The following is a 15,941-nucleotide window of genomic DNA, read 5'->3' as shown; positions in this document are numbered from 1 at the left end:
ATAAAAATGTGAATAATCGATGTGGTGAATTAATTTTTAAACCATATTATTTCACGTTTTATTTATTTAAAACGACATAATATGAATACAACGAAGACGTAGACTGAGCTACAAATACGGCATGCACTGTGTTTGACGTACCGCGATGAAATTAATAATAGTATATTAACATATTACCGAACACAATGCACTCAGGAGTAACTAAACGTAGGAATACGTATTTCGCTGCACCACTAACGACCCGGGCCTTAGACCATAATAATGTGTATATTTAATCGCGTTTAAGGTATACTGCCGTGTCCGGAAAGACACATCTCATGCGTTTAATTATGAACTCATCCGAATGCATATCACATTTTAAACCATTAACGTGACCCTAAGTAATAGAGGAAACTGCGGAATTCTAGCATGGATTAATTGAGTATTGAGTAGTGGAGTACATTATATTATTATTATTATTACTATCTGATCCTGCACGGCGTTGCTCGTGCCGAATTCGATGCCCGAAGATTTACCACCTTTGAAAGTCCATTAAATTTTAGCATAAAGCTATATAAATGTTTAATACAGTTATTTGAGTTGTTTTTATCAAATATAAATATAGCAAATATCCGGAATTTTCTAACACGCTAAAAAAAGAAATACATTTTGTTAATTTGGTAGAAAAAAATGAAACTTTGTTTATTTATTAACTTTTTTCTCTTAATGCTATGTGTATGTAAAAATATATATTAATTTACATTTACTTTAAGCACTAAATCAACATATTAAACACAACATAATACTTCCTCGGTAGTAAAAATTTATAGATCCAGTCTGAAGTCCAAAACTATTTCCACCCTTAAAAATAAGATTTTCAAAAAATCATTTTTTGGTATTCCTATACATAGTAATAATAACATTCTCTCAATATTTTAAATGAATTGACATGGTAATTTTGGCTATTTGTTCATCAGTGAGTGAGTGAGTGGTACTTGAATTTTATACATAGATTATTTTGAGTTCTGAATATATTCGACGAATTTGATTTCAATAGAATAAATAAACTAAACAAAATAGCTCAATTCTAATGTAAATTGAAAAGTTTTTTTTTCCATTAAAATTATTTACCACTTTTCTTAAGAATCTATTTATAGCTATAAGCCTTCGTTCATATCATATTTTAAAAAAATGCACTTCTTATAATTGGATTTATATTATACTCGTAACTTCGAACCATATATAATTTATATTATAATAATCCACCAAACAATTTTGAATAACATGCATCTTTTTCGTGATTGCAATAACTAAAAGAAATACAAATTTGAAAATAATATTGAATTCCGTCCCATGATTGTTTTTATGAGTTCAAGAAAATAAGTCATTTTTTGTTTAATTTTAATTGATTAAAATTGCATACAACTCTCATATTAATTAATGCGAAGAATTCTAAATGTTAAAATGTTTTAAAAAATAAAACACAAATTATAAAACCAATTATTTTCATGAATTTTTTATTTATTTTAATTTATATATTTTGTTATACATAGCGGAACAATAGCATGATTGATGACATGTACACCAAGCCAAGATGAAGTATAAAGAGGCCTCCCAGTAGAGGAAATACGACGATCATTAAAATTGAAAATAATTTGTCTTCTTCCGTGTATAATGCACATTTTTGGATAGTAAATCTGCTTGAAAAATCTTATAAAGTATCTCATTAAATTAAAAATTAGACACAGATGTTCCCTCCCAGTTACCTATCGTTTTTTTTTTTTTTTTTTTTTTAATTATCTCAGTAGTTATTTTTCAATACGAAAGAAAAATTAAAATCAACTCAAAAATTAGTGCTTAACTTATTGTGAATACTACAAAGCCGAGATTTGTTAAAAAAATGTTTAATTGAAAACGTTTTAAAAATGGCTATCTATTGTATACAATTAAATCAGCAAAATACTTGTAATATAATTACGATTTTTAATTATAGATAAGACATCACTGTCCTCACATAATATTTACATAATTTGACTTCTTTACTTTAAAATTAATCATTTTACGTGTTGTTTTATAAAGCAATGATTGAGTTATAAGTATTTTGAAAATAATCAATGGAGTTTGTGAAAATTGCTTCATAAGATCAATTCCCTCGTATGATTTGAAGTGGGATTGGTAAATTTTAAAAATCCGTGTAAAAATTATATTTTCTTTAAATAATTTTTATTGCTTATAATTGTATCATTTATTTTGTTTAATTTTTTATTTTTATTGTTTCTATTAAAAATATAATAAGCTTTTAGTCATTATAAGTGTTTTATAAAAATGAAAAAATTAGCAAATAAAATATTTCGGAAAACTGTAATGTAAATTAAAAGGACTTTTTAATAATCTAATATAATACATCAATTTATAAAAGTTGAACTTTTAAAATGTTTGTGGTTTTTGTTTTGAAACAAAAAATATGCAATTATAGTTAATACAAATATTAGCTGTACGTAAAACTACTTAATTGCATGGAACATTAAATTATTTAATTTATTAATTAAAAAACATAGATGAATATTGTTCATTTTTACCGAATTACAACAAAGAAGAACGCCAGTAAGAGAAAAATTTGTTTTATAATTTTTTAGTTATTGATGCATTAGAGATATACATAAATGCTAATGATATATTAATACATGTATATATTTAGTACAAGAAAAAAATATTAAATGTAAAATTACATAAAGCAAAAAAAATATATATATATATATATATATATACAATATATTTTTTACGAATATGGCGTCTAATTTACGAAAATAAAATCATATTTAGCTCTTCAATTAAGGTTATAATTGTTTAGAGATATTGAAATATATAAAATAAAGACATATTGGGTAACCGGTAGATGAGTAAATTTTCTGTTATTTTCTATTATTTTTGTACATTTATATATATATTAATTTATTTTTCATTCTGGTACATATTTCACCGTCATGACGCAAATTACTAAAAGTAAATCATTGAGATCGTATCACAAGTTCCTAAGGATATTTTATTAGAAATTTCTGTTGCAGTGAATGCATTTATAGTCCGTTATATAGACTAGCCAGATCGTAAACTTATCCGAATTTTGCAAAACGCTAGCTTAAAAACTTCCCAACTCAATTCAACCAGAACCATATATAATCGAGAAATATTATCATCATCATCGATATCGTGATGAAAATATATATTCCAAGATTAACGGAGAAGTGTGTTTGGAATTGTAAAATTATAAATAAAAAATCACTTCACATTGAATCGGTGCAGGCATATTCAGTTGTGCACACGACGAGTGAATTGTGGTAAATAAATCAAACAGGTTAATGTATTTTTTTAGTCAGTGTACGATTTTGTGTGATGTATAAGAAAACAATTTTAAGAACATTGAATCCGATTACGTACTTCCAAGCAAAAAGATTTATTTAATAATAAATGTTACAACTTTTTATGAACGCAAAAATAAAAATTATTTCTGAAATACTCGAAGTATTACAAAAGCAAACTAGGAGTATATATTTTTATTTTTTACTTCGCTAAAACATATATGGCTTTTGCCTTGACAGAGTTGTATTATATTTTTATATACATTTCAAATTTTATATATGGAACCGGTAATCAACATATTAGTAATAAAAATAGCTATTTATATTGCAAATGTAATATCGAAAAACTAATTAATAATTTAAAACAATACGAAACATCATTCGTATCCGATTTTTGATAAAATGAGACACCTAAATTTAGAAACTTAAAGTATCTGATTGAAGAGTATGGAGTTTAATTAAAAACAGTTACGAACATCTTTGTAAAACCAATAAAACAGAGTCATACTAACCTTAATAAATCTTTACGTGTATTTGTTTCAATAGTTTTTACGCTCAATTAATGTACGAATGCTTTTATTTATTAGGGCCAGACATGAATGACGTATGTGTCATAAAATAAATCATTTACTACTAACTTTATCATTTTGGGCATTATATTAAGTATATATTTTTTATTTGAATACTTGTAATTTAGAAATAATTTTGGTCTGGTTAATCCCAGTATATATTTCACCAGACTTTGAAATGATTATCTAATAATATAACAAACCTATAAGATTTTGAAACCTACGACAAATTAGAATATTTGGTAAAATTTTATCGATATTTAACACACACCGTAACTAATATCCCATTGGTGGCATACGATCTCGATTTAACGTAAAAGCCAGCGTGGAATAAAGTACTTTTGATTGGTTAAATTATTATCCACCGGAAAATGAATAATTTGATACAGATTTTCTTCTTAATATTTTTAATAAGTAGCATTCAAGATCAGTCATACTCATAGTAAAAATAATTATTATAGAATTCATTGACATGATGAATGTATAAATTTTTCAAACAATAAAAAGTATTATATATGAACATATTAAAGTATGGTACACATATTATTATTAAGTATTGTATTATTAAAAGTAATATGAATATTTCTAGCCAAAACAAATTTTATTTAAATAAAAGTATTCAGCCATTGGAATTGGGGAAAAAAAATATATCGTTTTCAATGGTTATTGGAACGTTTGATGGTTATCCATGGACACAAGTCAGATGTGTTGTAAGAAAACTTCGCACACAACTTGAACAAAATATAATTTTTGTATTAAATTTTAATGTGCCGATAAGTCTGTATAAAATAATACCGACACGATAGTACATTATACGTTCACTGTATGATATATGACATTGGTAATTATCTTTCTTTTTTATTACGCAGTAGACTGCACTTTATTGAGGCACATCATACATCGTCGCATGTTATTTTGTTCCTATAAAGTGATTGATACAATGATACTGCATTACAAAAAGTCATTAAAACAAATTATGTAAAATTAAAATATTATGTAATTTTAAATAATATTCTAACAAACAATTTGAAGTACTTGGCATCGAAATTAACAGTCCTCGACGGGGTATAGTTTTTTTTTATTTACAGTTATTTAAAGCTTATGTTTGGATAGCCATAGCGTACCTATTACTTTTGATTGATTCATCGCGCGCCGAATACATTATGAATTTGTAGTAAAAGCACCATTTAAAAGCAGAATTTCTGAGCTTAAACAGAATTTTTTTTTTTAAATATCTTCTTATTGCACAGAATGTTAAATTGAACCATTATTTAAAATTTTATGTTTGTACGTGTTTTCGTATTAAAGACGTAACGATTAGTTAGTGAATACATTTTCGAAAACTAATTTTCAATTTAGAAGGATTCTAAAGGATACTCACTGTATACTTTTAAGATTTACGTGTGGACGACGAAACTAGATACTTTCTAAGAAACGATCAGACTATTTATCCGTAGTTGGATGCCGGGCAACATGTTCGTACGTTTCCCCCAACAACATTCTGTTGTAACAATACGGCTCGAACGGGATTTTTCATGAAAACTAAAACACAGTATTCGATGAATCCTTACTGCTACGTGACTTTGAATATTGAAAATTAAAATAACAATACACCGGGTTACTTAAAAGTATTCAAAAAAACTGGTGAATCTTGAAGAGTTGAAAGTTTCTTGTGCAGTAAATGTCCACTTCCCAAAATAAATTAACAGTTTATGCGAGTTTAAAATTTCAATTTACTTCAACTGCATGATCAATCGACCTTTTTTTAATTATTTATAATGTATGAAAATTAACAAAAAATATGTTAACATTTTCAAGGTTTACGGGAAATAAGGATTCGTATTCGTTTTTATACGCCTATCAATAATATATACGAGTATACGCTATAGTTAAATGCATAGTACCGTTTGTATCGTAACTTATAAATTGGTATTAAATTAATTTACGGTTATGAATGTATAAGTACTTTATAGCAATGCAAATCACTTATTTTTGTCAATTGAAAAATTTAAAATATAATCATAAAGCAGTTATAATGTTTTAATCGCCTCGTATTGTTATGGTTGGGGGACGGTGGAGCATAACGGAGTAGTTTAAGTTTAATCATGAATTGTAATCATGAACCATGATCGTACTGGTTGAGGGACGTACGATAATGTTTTTTTTAATTCATATCAATAATTTCATAGAAATGTAAATAAATAACTTCTTGTTTAAACATGACAAAATTATATAAAATTAAATCAAAAACAATCTTAAAAAAAAAAAAAACAAAAAACTTCATCTTGCGCCACGTGTGAGGTGGTATTTTACGGTATGATTTCCTCCATTATTTTTATATATTCTACTGATATTCTCTCTAAAACTTCGATAAAAATAGTTTTTTTGGAACCTAAGCTCTTTTTGAATTGACTATCACCAAGACACAATTCTTTAACTTTTTAACCTTCCTTTCTAATTTCGATCGTGGTGTACCAAATGGTATGGCTGCTTTTTATACTGTAACACCATTTATAATTTTACTAACGGTATTTGCCTCTATTGGTTTTCTTTTATAGTAAACTTAACTATTGAACTAATTGAACCTAACCTAACCATTTTCTACATATCATTTAAATAAATAATATTAATAACACTTATTTAGTTTAAATATTATTATTATTTTAACGACTAAATAGTTTTTTTTTTCAATAATTCTACAATAAGTATTATATACTACAGTAAATAATAAAATAATAAGTAATAATAATAAAGCTATAATATTGCTCAAGTGGCGGCTGGTCAGGGGAGACTTTGAAACTGAGTTTCTCCCTGAAAAAAAATTAGTATGTAATTTCTAAAAATAATAATTTATAGAAATATGTTTATGGAAATTAAAAAATAAAGTTTTTATTTAATTTGTTTTATGTTCATGTTAGGTAAATGAGCTATTTATAATTTTAATTTTTACTCTCTTGAATATTTACTAATGTGCTGCCACTGTAACCTAGTGTTATTATTAAAACAAATAAATGGAATATAATTTAATATTTTATAAAATATGTTGGTGTAAGATGGGGTCCTATCTCACCCCATAAAAATAATTTTATCTCACCCCTTTTGACTATATTTAAATTCATTCGAATTATCACAAATCGCCCACAGTAAAATTAGTAATGGTCACCATATTTTAAAAATACATACAATTTCCAATAATATAGAACTATACAGAATGGTAATAATATATATATTAAACTAATCAAAATGTTTGATAAACTCAAATTAAAAAAAAAAAAAAATCAAATTCATGATAAATGTGTTTTAGAGTGATAATATAAAATAAATAGTTAAAAACAATTGCTGCATGATCAATATTACCCATACCCAATGCATTATAACTGATTAAAGAATATAATTATAATATTTTCCAATATATATCACTATTAGCAGCTTCAAAAATCTAAGTATCCCATCTCACCTCATATCCTCATCTTGCCCCACTGTCCACTACTTCTTATCAGCGTTCGAATGGGAAAAATTAAGTAGAGGAGCTCAGCCCAATGATTTAAAAACTGCGTTCCACATGTGCAATTATTTAACACAGACGCTAACACAGACTAACCTTACATATATTTTGAATACCACTTTTTGGTCATACAAATATTTTAATTCAAAATAATATCTATAATATTAATAACAAACCATACAATAATGCATATAGCAAATTATATCTGTATAAAACAGACATGAGTATTTTTATTTTTCCTGCAATGACGCTGCCGTCGCTTATCATAATAACCAAATAATTTTTTACTATAAAAGTATATTTTCTCATGTACCTATAATATAGTTAAATTTTATTCGAAAACGGTTGAAAACTACAGATGACGTCATTAAAAAGTTAACTTAGAAAAAAATAAAATAAATAAAATTGTAATACGTACAATAACTTTCTAAAGTATTTTTATACTTGATGTGACTACTAATATTTTTAAATAATTACAGTGGTAAGTTTGAATAAAATAATACAATGAATATTAAATAGTAGTGATTCGAAATTCTATAATTATTAGCTTTTAAAAAATAATATTATAATAAAATATATATATAATAGTATATATTATATCATACATTATACCACTGACGGATACCCCCCATGAAAAAATCCTTGTTGCGTCACTGACCTATGTAGGTACTTACTCAGCGTAAATAGAATTATATTTACCACACATTCGAATTAATATTTAATCAATTCTATACTTTGTATATTGTAAAGTGCGGGTCGCCTGGTCGATACATATTGCGTGTCTGCATTGAACGGTTTTATCTACAATCGTGCGCATAGTCGACTGAACATAATTTCGGCTAACATAGGCAGGGCACTGATAAGTGTTAGTAGTAGCGGAGCTAAACGTGTTAATAAACCGATATAAAAAATCGTAATATTTTTTATAAAATTTACGTAAATTTAAATCCAAATTTCAATAAAAAATATTTCGGATATTAGAGTGGCGTCCCCCCCCGTTCCAGTGAAAAATATAGTTGGTGTACACAAAAAAAAAAAAAGAAAAAAAAATGTTGAGGAATTCCGTCTTCCTGAACCCTCCTCCCTCACAACAATTTGAGCACTGCTTTTTATATGATGATTCCTCTGTACATACATAACTAAAAATATGATTTATTTCATTAAGAAAATTTTTTTTTTTTTCAATTTACTTCTATTATTTACTAAGACATAGAACATTTGTCTGCATCATTGGTTTCGAGGATTATAGAAATAGGCATGTCATCTTCAATATTCAATTTTTCAATTTTTTTATACTTATAATTATTCATGAGATGTGTACCAAATTAATTAATATTAACTTTTTTAAATATATATACTTATTTATATCTTTGCATATTTAATATTGATCACAAAATAATATAAAAAATGAGACAATACTCAGTTCGTATGTATTTGTCAAAAACGTACAGGATCGCGTTAAAATTCACGGTAAATCGGAAAAGATTATTGTAAAGTTAGGGAAAAAAGACAACAAATTTATCGTTTTTTTTTTTGCTCTTGATAACATTAAAAAAAACTCACAAAATAATCCCATTATGGTTTAAAAGTTAATGATTTTTATTACTTTTGATAAACACAATCTCATAGATACGACGTTGTTAATGCGTATTCTAACGCAACGATAAAATAAATATTACCCATTCAAACCGAACCGAGTGCCCATATAATGTGGTTTTTTAACCTTGTTAGTATACATTGTTCCGGGATTACAACATTTTTCCCATGTTACGTGTATGCATATATTAACTGGTGCTCTTATTAGGCAAAATCCACTGCATAATACAAAGAACATGTGACACATATCGATATTTTGATATTATTACTATTATTTTTAAGTGTTTATTATTAATAATATGCAACTTTCATAATTCGCACAACACACACTTTTCTGAGATGGCCAAAATACAATTTAATCTGAATAGGATATAAACTTGTAAAAGGAACAACAAATATATAAGTTGGGATCGTTTAAAAATAAAAGCTAAAATTCGAATGCTTAAAAAATGTTTATTTGCACATTGATAGGAAGTTGTAAATGTCATATATCCAACAAATTTGTATTTTGTTCAATATTGTAGAACCAACAGTATAATATAATTATCACCAAAATGAACATTTAAAAAGTTGAATTGTTACGTGTTGGAAGTTACAATGTAGTTTTTTTTTTTTATGTTTCTATCAATTTTTTAAAAACAAAACAAGCGAAACATATTAACCAGAGAGATACGAAAAATATAATACAAACGTGAAATTTATGTTGAGAAAAATAATTTTTTTTCGTTATATTGTAAAGCATATAAAATTATTTTTAGTTATGCCATCCATAAACTTCGGAATTTTTTAATTTTTCCCATGCTCGTGACAAAAAAATGTAAAAGAAACATTTTTTTTTTTGTTTAGTTGTAATGATGTGCATCATGTCATAAATAAATTATAAAGATGTACACTACTCGATTATATAACATGTTAAAAATCAATAAATGACGGTACTTTCGATATGCGCATAGACAAAATAATTCAAATAATAGAGACCTAACTCAACTATAATCTATTGACAAACCAAATAGACCAAATCCTTAAAGGATCGGTCAAAATTCTATCCCGCCATACTTCACTATAAAACGTGAACACATAACCCATTCCTCGGCTTCTTGGTCAAAGGTCTTCAGCACGTGCTTGTCGAGCTCATGGTCAAACCTGTAACCGATCACTGGGACCGTCCGAGGAGCTCCTTGTGACTGACTACTAAGAGTGAATCTTTCCCTTTACGTTTTAAGTTTTCCGTGTGAGTGCCATAGGTTGTCTATTATCAGCACTCTGAATACTGTGTCATGTAGTTATACACCTACTTTATAAATTGAAATAACTGTAATTCAGGAAATAAGCATTGGGTATTTACGTATATTAAATTAAAGTTTTTAGAATAATATCTTATTAAATTTGGCTATATTGAAATTTGTATAATAAGATCAACTGTAAATTAATATTTTTAATTTAATTAAGAGGTGAAAATAAAAATTGTATTATTAATTCTATACGTATAACTCTATCGCAAAATATTATTGTAAAAGTAAAAAATCAAAAAAAAAATCAATATTAACTGCAGAAATAAAAATCGGTAAAACACGGTGAAACATGGTGAAACACTATGTATATATACAGGTATCTATATAAACAATAGTACTTTAGTAAACCGATAACTCAAGTTTTTTAAGCTATACTGTGATTATAAAATATAAAACTCTTTTAATTCACTTTTGATACTTCAAATACCTAGTTTTATAATTAAATAGTTAAGTATTTTATAACTGTAGCTATTTATTATATAAAAGTATTAAATGAAATATAAATGTTGTACATGTTACAATTAAAACTCAAAATTCGTCAAAACTAGTTATAACTATACAATACTAGTTTTCACAAATCATTTTCGTCAAAACTGATATTGACTAATTAAACATAACTTCAATAATATTACTAGTTTTAAATACAATATTGTAACAAAAGTAAATTTGAAAGAAATGTAATTTTTATTATTTGTTTTGACAATGCAAACTATTGTGGTATTTAGAGTTATATAAAATACTGTTTTTTTTTTTTTTTACATAAGGAGAAATTTATTCCACATGAATTTTGAAGCAAGATACTTAGTCATTACAGAATTTTATATTAATTATATTAATACTATTATTAGGCATATTGTATGATAGTCAATATTTTCCGCCAGTCAATCGATGTTATCTTAATTTATTTTCATAAATATTTATTTTAACGATAAACACGTATAACTAAAAATGCCAAGATAGTTTGTCTTGTCAAAAAAAATAATAAAAATAATAATAATTTCTGATTGACTTTAGTTTTAAAATTAGTATCAACATCGAAGTCGTGGTTAATTCTAGTTTTAACTAAACAAAATCAGTTTTGCCGAAGATGATTTGGGAAAACTAGTTTTGACGAATTTCGGGTTTTAACTGTAACATACATACATTTCAGTAAAATTATAAAAATGGGACATATAATTATAATGCTTCGTATAATTTCTTATAACTTACGGTTTAAATTTATTCGAATCTAAAACGTTCGTAACAATAATTGGCAATTGCCACGCGATCAAGTTTAAGAATGTGAAACATAGAACCAAGTTGAATAGAAAACGAAGGTTTTTCCATTGACCACTTGTATACGAACGCGAACAAGAACGAAAAATCCTATAAGCACTGACATTATGTTGGAAACATGAACAAAAATCGAATAGTTAAGTATATATGCGTGTCGTCAACGACGACACGTTTGTTCATGGTTAATGCGTTTTTCGAATGTTCGGCACTGCGAACGTGTGGTAAACACGAGCAGTTATGAACACACGTTGCGTCCGATGTGCGATCCCGCGGCACGTGGCGCGAATACGGTAATACACGTTCCGCGGGATTGGTTGTTTGCGCAGCGCGGCTCTTCCTTTGCCGACGGTTGGTCGCGGTAACTGGTGACACGCGCCAAAGGGAACATGCGGCTGGTAAATGAGCGCTCGGGGAGTACGCCCTGGGATCGTGCAACGAAAACGTCGTGGTCATCAGGTACACGGGCGAATCATGTTAATACTACAGTAACTAATTAACGTATCAATGTATTTCAAATAAGTATAAGTTAAAATAATTTACATCCTCTATAAATAACGATTCAAATAAAAATAATAGCTACCTGATGAATATAAGTTACCAGTATCAGCCATAACATATTAAAAATAATCATAATTGCATATAAATCTAATCACTTATTATTTAAATGTATAATCGAGTCAAAACTGTTTATAATTTATTGCCATGAGATATCGCGGTCATAAAATGATTTTATTTAATTCGCATCTATACATCAAAGGATTATCATGTATAAAACATATTGTAAACTTTGATAAACATATGTAAGCTAACAACTAAAACTGTTAAAGCTAAACCCTAAATAAAAAAAAAAAGTAATACAGTAACAATGCACAGTTAAAATGTATTTAATATCATGGATTTCGGTAAACATATAAAATCTATAAACTAAGAATTCAAATTCAAATGATAATTCAAGTACCTAGTTTTATAACTATGTAGCTTAGGATTTTTATAACTTTACCCATTTAATAGATAAAAGGTTTAAATTAAATAAATATATAAAAACAGGACGTACAATTTTTCGTTTCATTTCATAACATACAGTTTCAATATATTCAAATCCAAAATGTTCTTAACAATAATTGTAATCACATCATTATTAAGCTTAAGAATAGGAAATGCAGAACTTTTTGGAAAAGAAGACAATGATTTTTTCAATAATGATATGTATATGAAAACAAACAAGTATGAAAAATCTGAGAAACACCAGTATATTGGAAACATAAATGAAAATGATATAATAAAAGGTATTATTATCAGCGATTAATGAATGTGCATAAATAATTTGATTTCAAATGTTCACTAGATATTTCCAAATTTTTTGATTATTTAAGCATAAACCAATTGGGTAAGAGAAAACCAAGAAAACTGGATTGGTGGCAAAAAAGTGTATTTTACGAAATTTATCCTCGGTCATTTAAGGATACGACTGGCAATGGTATAGGAGACTTACGGGGTAAGTAAATACAAATTAAAATTCTTTGGAAATATCTGAAATATTATAATGTATAAAGATATATTATTACACTTCCAGTATAATTATATTCAATGTTAAAACAATAAAAAAAATATATTTATTGATAAAACTAAATGGAAATAAAATCAAAATTTGTATTATCATTTTTAGTGAAAATAATTAAAATCCATGAAATAACGAATTTATAATTTTATTAATTTTATTCAAGGAATAATAATTTAGTAAAACATTTTACCTTTTAAGGTGTTATTGAAAACATACCATACCTCAAAGATTTGGGAATCGGTGCAGTCTGGTTAACCCCGATATATCCATCCCCGGGATTCGATTTGGGTTATGACATTACAGACTTCATAGGTATAGACCCATTAATGGGTTCAATGGATGATTTCGATGATCTACTAAATAAACTTCACGAAAACGGTAATTCATATTCATTGTGAGAGTATTTTTATGAAAATATTGTATTTTGATATATAGGAATAAAATTACTTATGGATTTTGTACCTAATCATACAAGTCACAAACATGAATGGTTTATTAAATCTGTGCAAAAAATTGAACCATTTACCGATTATTATGTATGGGCCAATGCAAAATATATTAATGGCACAAGGCAACCTCCAAACAATTGGGTATGGAAGAAATCGATACTTAAATTATATATTACGTTTGCTGAACGTTTTTAAATTAATTTAATGGGACAAAGTATTGGTTCTCAGAACTCAAATAAATGGTGTCTGCCCTTGTAATATATATTTTAAAATAATGCTTGCATTATTTTTTTTATTTTATTGTATATTTCCAAATTTTATAATAAGTTCTACTTTTTCTAATATTTTTTTTAAGAAATACATTCATCGGGTTTTAAGACTTGTTTATAAATAAATTGAAAAAAACCGAGAAAATGTTCAACGTGTTAACACATCCTTCTAAACTATAAAAAGTTTTATTTTTACAATTTAGTTGGCTTTCGACGGACCATGTATGTGGACATGGAATGAACAACGGAATCAATATTATTTACATCAGTTTCACAAAGAACAGCCGGATTTAAATTTTTGGAATCCTTTAGTTCGTGAAGAAATAAAAGTAATTAAGTAGAAAAAGATCGTTATAAAGATTCTAAATAATATTTATAGAAATTACCTTATTTCAATATTCTATAAATACATTTTATCATCCTGTGAAATAGAGTATATTAAGGTTCTGGTTGGATAAAGGAGTCGATGGATTTCGATTGGATGCCATAACACATTTATACGAGAAGCAAGATTTGATGGATATGAAAAATCCTATGGACAAAAATGAAAGATATGGAGTTGTTTCAAGTCTTAATGAAACCTTTAGTGAGCTAAGTATTTGGAGATCTATTGTTGATGAATATAAACAAAAGGATGGCCAAACAAGGTTTGTCAAATTTATAATAAAAAAATTCAAATAATTTTGATTGAAAATAAACAATTAAAAATTATTTACAGAGTCTTAATATCTGAAACTTATGAAAATATAGAGAAGGCGATGAAGTATTATGGAAATTCAACCCACCCTGGTAGCCATTTTATACTAAATGCTTATCTTATATCTTTACGTCAGGAATCAGTTAGTATGTACATTGAATTAATTTCTCAAATATTAGCTGAATATTCCTCAGATAAATGGCCTAATTGGACAGTAAGTATGACTATTAATTTACTACAGTTATAGTTTTATTCATGTTTTCCATAAAAAAATAAATAATTTTGCAATTAAATTTAGTTCACGTGTAAGATATTATGTTGTAGATAGGAAATCATGACAGGCCACGCGCAACTAGCGCATATGGAGACGAATTATTAGATGGTATATGCATGATACAATTGCTTTTACCTGGAACACCTGTTGTCTATTACGGTGATGAATTAGGAATGACAAATACACATTTGAGAGAAGATCAGATTATTGATAGCAAATCTAAAAGGTTGGGTGTTTCTAAGGCTCGAGAAATGAGTCGTACACCACTCCAGTGGAACTCGAAAGCTCAAGCAGGATTTTCTAATAAAACCAAAACTTGGCTACCAGTGAATCCAAACTATGTGAACTTGAACGTCAAAAACCAGTATTGTTCTACTACTCGTAGTCATTTGAATATATTTAAACAACTTGTAGAGTTGAGACAGTTAGAGGTTTTTCGTTCAGGAGATGTAAATCTTTATGAAGTATCCAAATACGTTTTGGCTTTTTCTAGGTAAACTATTGTATTTTTCATTTGTATATTTAGTTATAACAATAATGAACTTTAATTTTAGAAGTAGCAGTATTTTTAAATCATATTTCGTTGTAATAAACATGGGTAGTGAATTGGAAAACATAAATCTCAGGAAGGTTAAACGTTTTCTTCCTTCTAAAATGACAGTGAGAGTTGCCAGTGTTACTGCGGAACAACTGACTGGGTATGAAATAACTAAATATAATTAAAACTCATGTTATTAATAAAAAAATTGAACTTCATTGTCGATATGTATAATTTATAGGGACGTTATTGAAACAGAGTCATTTACTTTAAGACCCAGTGCCTCACTTGTATTGGAGTCGTCATTTTTTTAAACCACGAATATTATAGTTATTTATAATATACATAGATACCATGTATTTAAAATATATAAATGATTTTTTATTTTAATTATGGTTCCGTTTGGTAATTGTTTCAAAATACTGAAGTAAATAAGACAAATAAATACTGAGAAACCTGTGGATGAGTTAGTTGTCTAGATTGTATATATATATGCATTTTTTTTTATTTCTCGAACCCATTTCGCTGATATGAATTATACTGCTATAATGTAGTCGTTGTGATCATATGATAAGTCGCTA

General features: G+C 27.0%; 2 protein-coding genes across 2 annotated transcripts in view; one reads left to right on the top strand and one right to left on the bottom strand.

Moving 5' to 3' along the window:
• Positions 1 to 15,941, bottom strand: part of LOC112691823 (head-specific guanylate cyclase) — a 421,762-nt gene that overhangs the window by 324,595 nt on the left and 81,226 nt on the right. The window lies entirely within an intron of this gene.
• LOC112691824 (maltase A3-like) lies at positions 12,632 to 15,826 on the top strand. The gene is made up of 10 exons (XM_025566228.1): positions 12,632 to 12,858; positions 12,918 to 13,067; positions 13,332 to 13,511; positions 13,569 to 13,723; positions 14,055 to 14,180; positions 14,284 to 14,498; positions 14,570 to 14,762; positions 14,873 to 15,315; positions 15,377 to 15,520; positions 15,602 to 15,826. The coding sequence occupies exons 1-10, from the start codon at positions 12,678 to 12,680 to the stop codon at positions 15,672 to 15,674; spliced, it is 1,860 nt and encodes a 619-aa protein (XP_025422013.1). The 5' UTR covers positions 12,632 to 12,677; the 3' UTR covers positions 15,675 to 15,826.

The sequence above is a fragment of the Sipha flava genome, unplaced genomic scaffold, assembly GCF_003268045.1.
Source record: "Sipha flava isolate LNK unplaced genomic scaffold, YSA_version1 67_pilon_pilon, whole genome shotgun sequence".
Taxonomy (NCBI): domain Eukaryota; kingdom Metazoa; phylum Arthropoda; class Insecta; order Hemiptera; family Aphididae; genus Sipha; species Sipha flava.
Note: the sequence above shows the minus strand (reverse complement) of the source record. Positions and strands in the feature narration are given on the sequence as shown.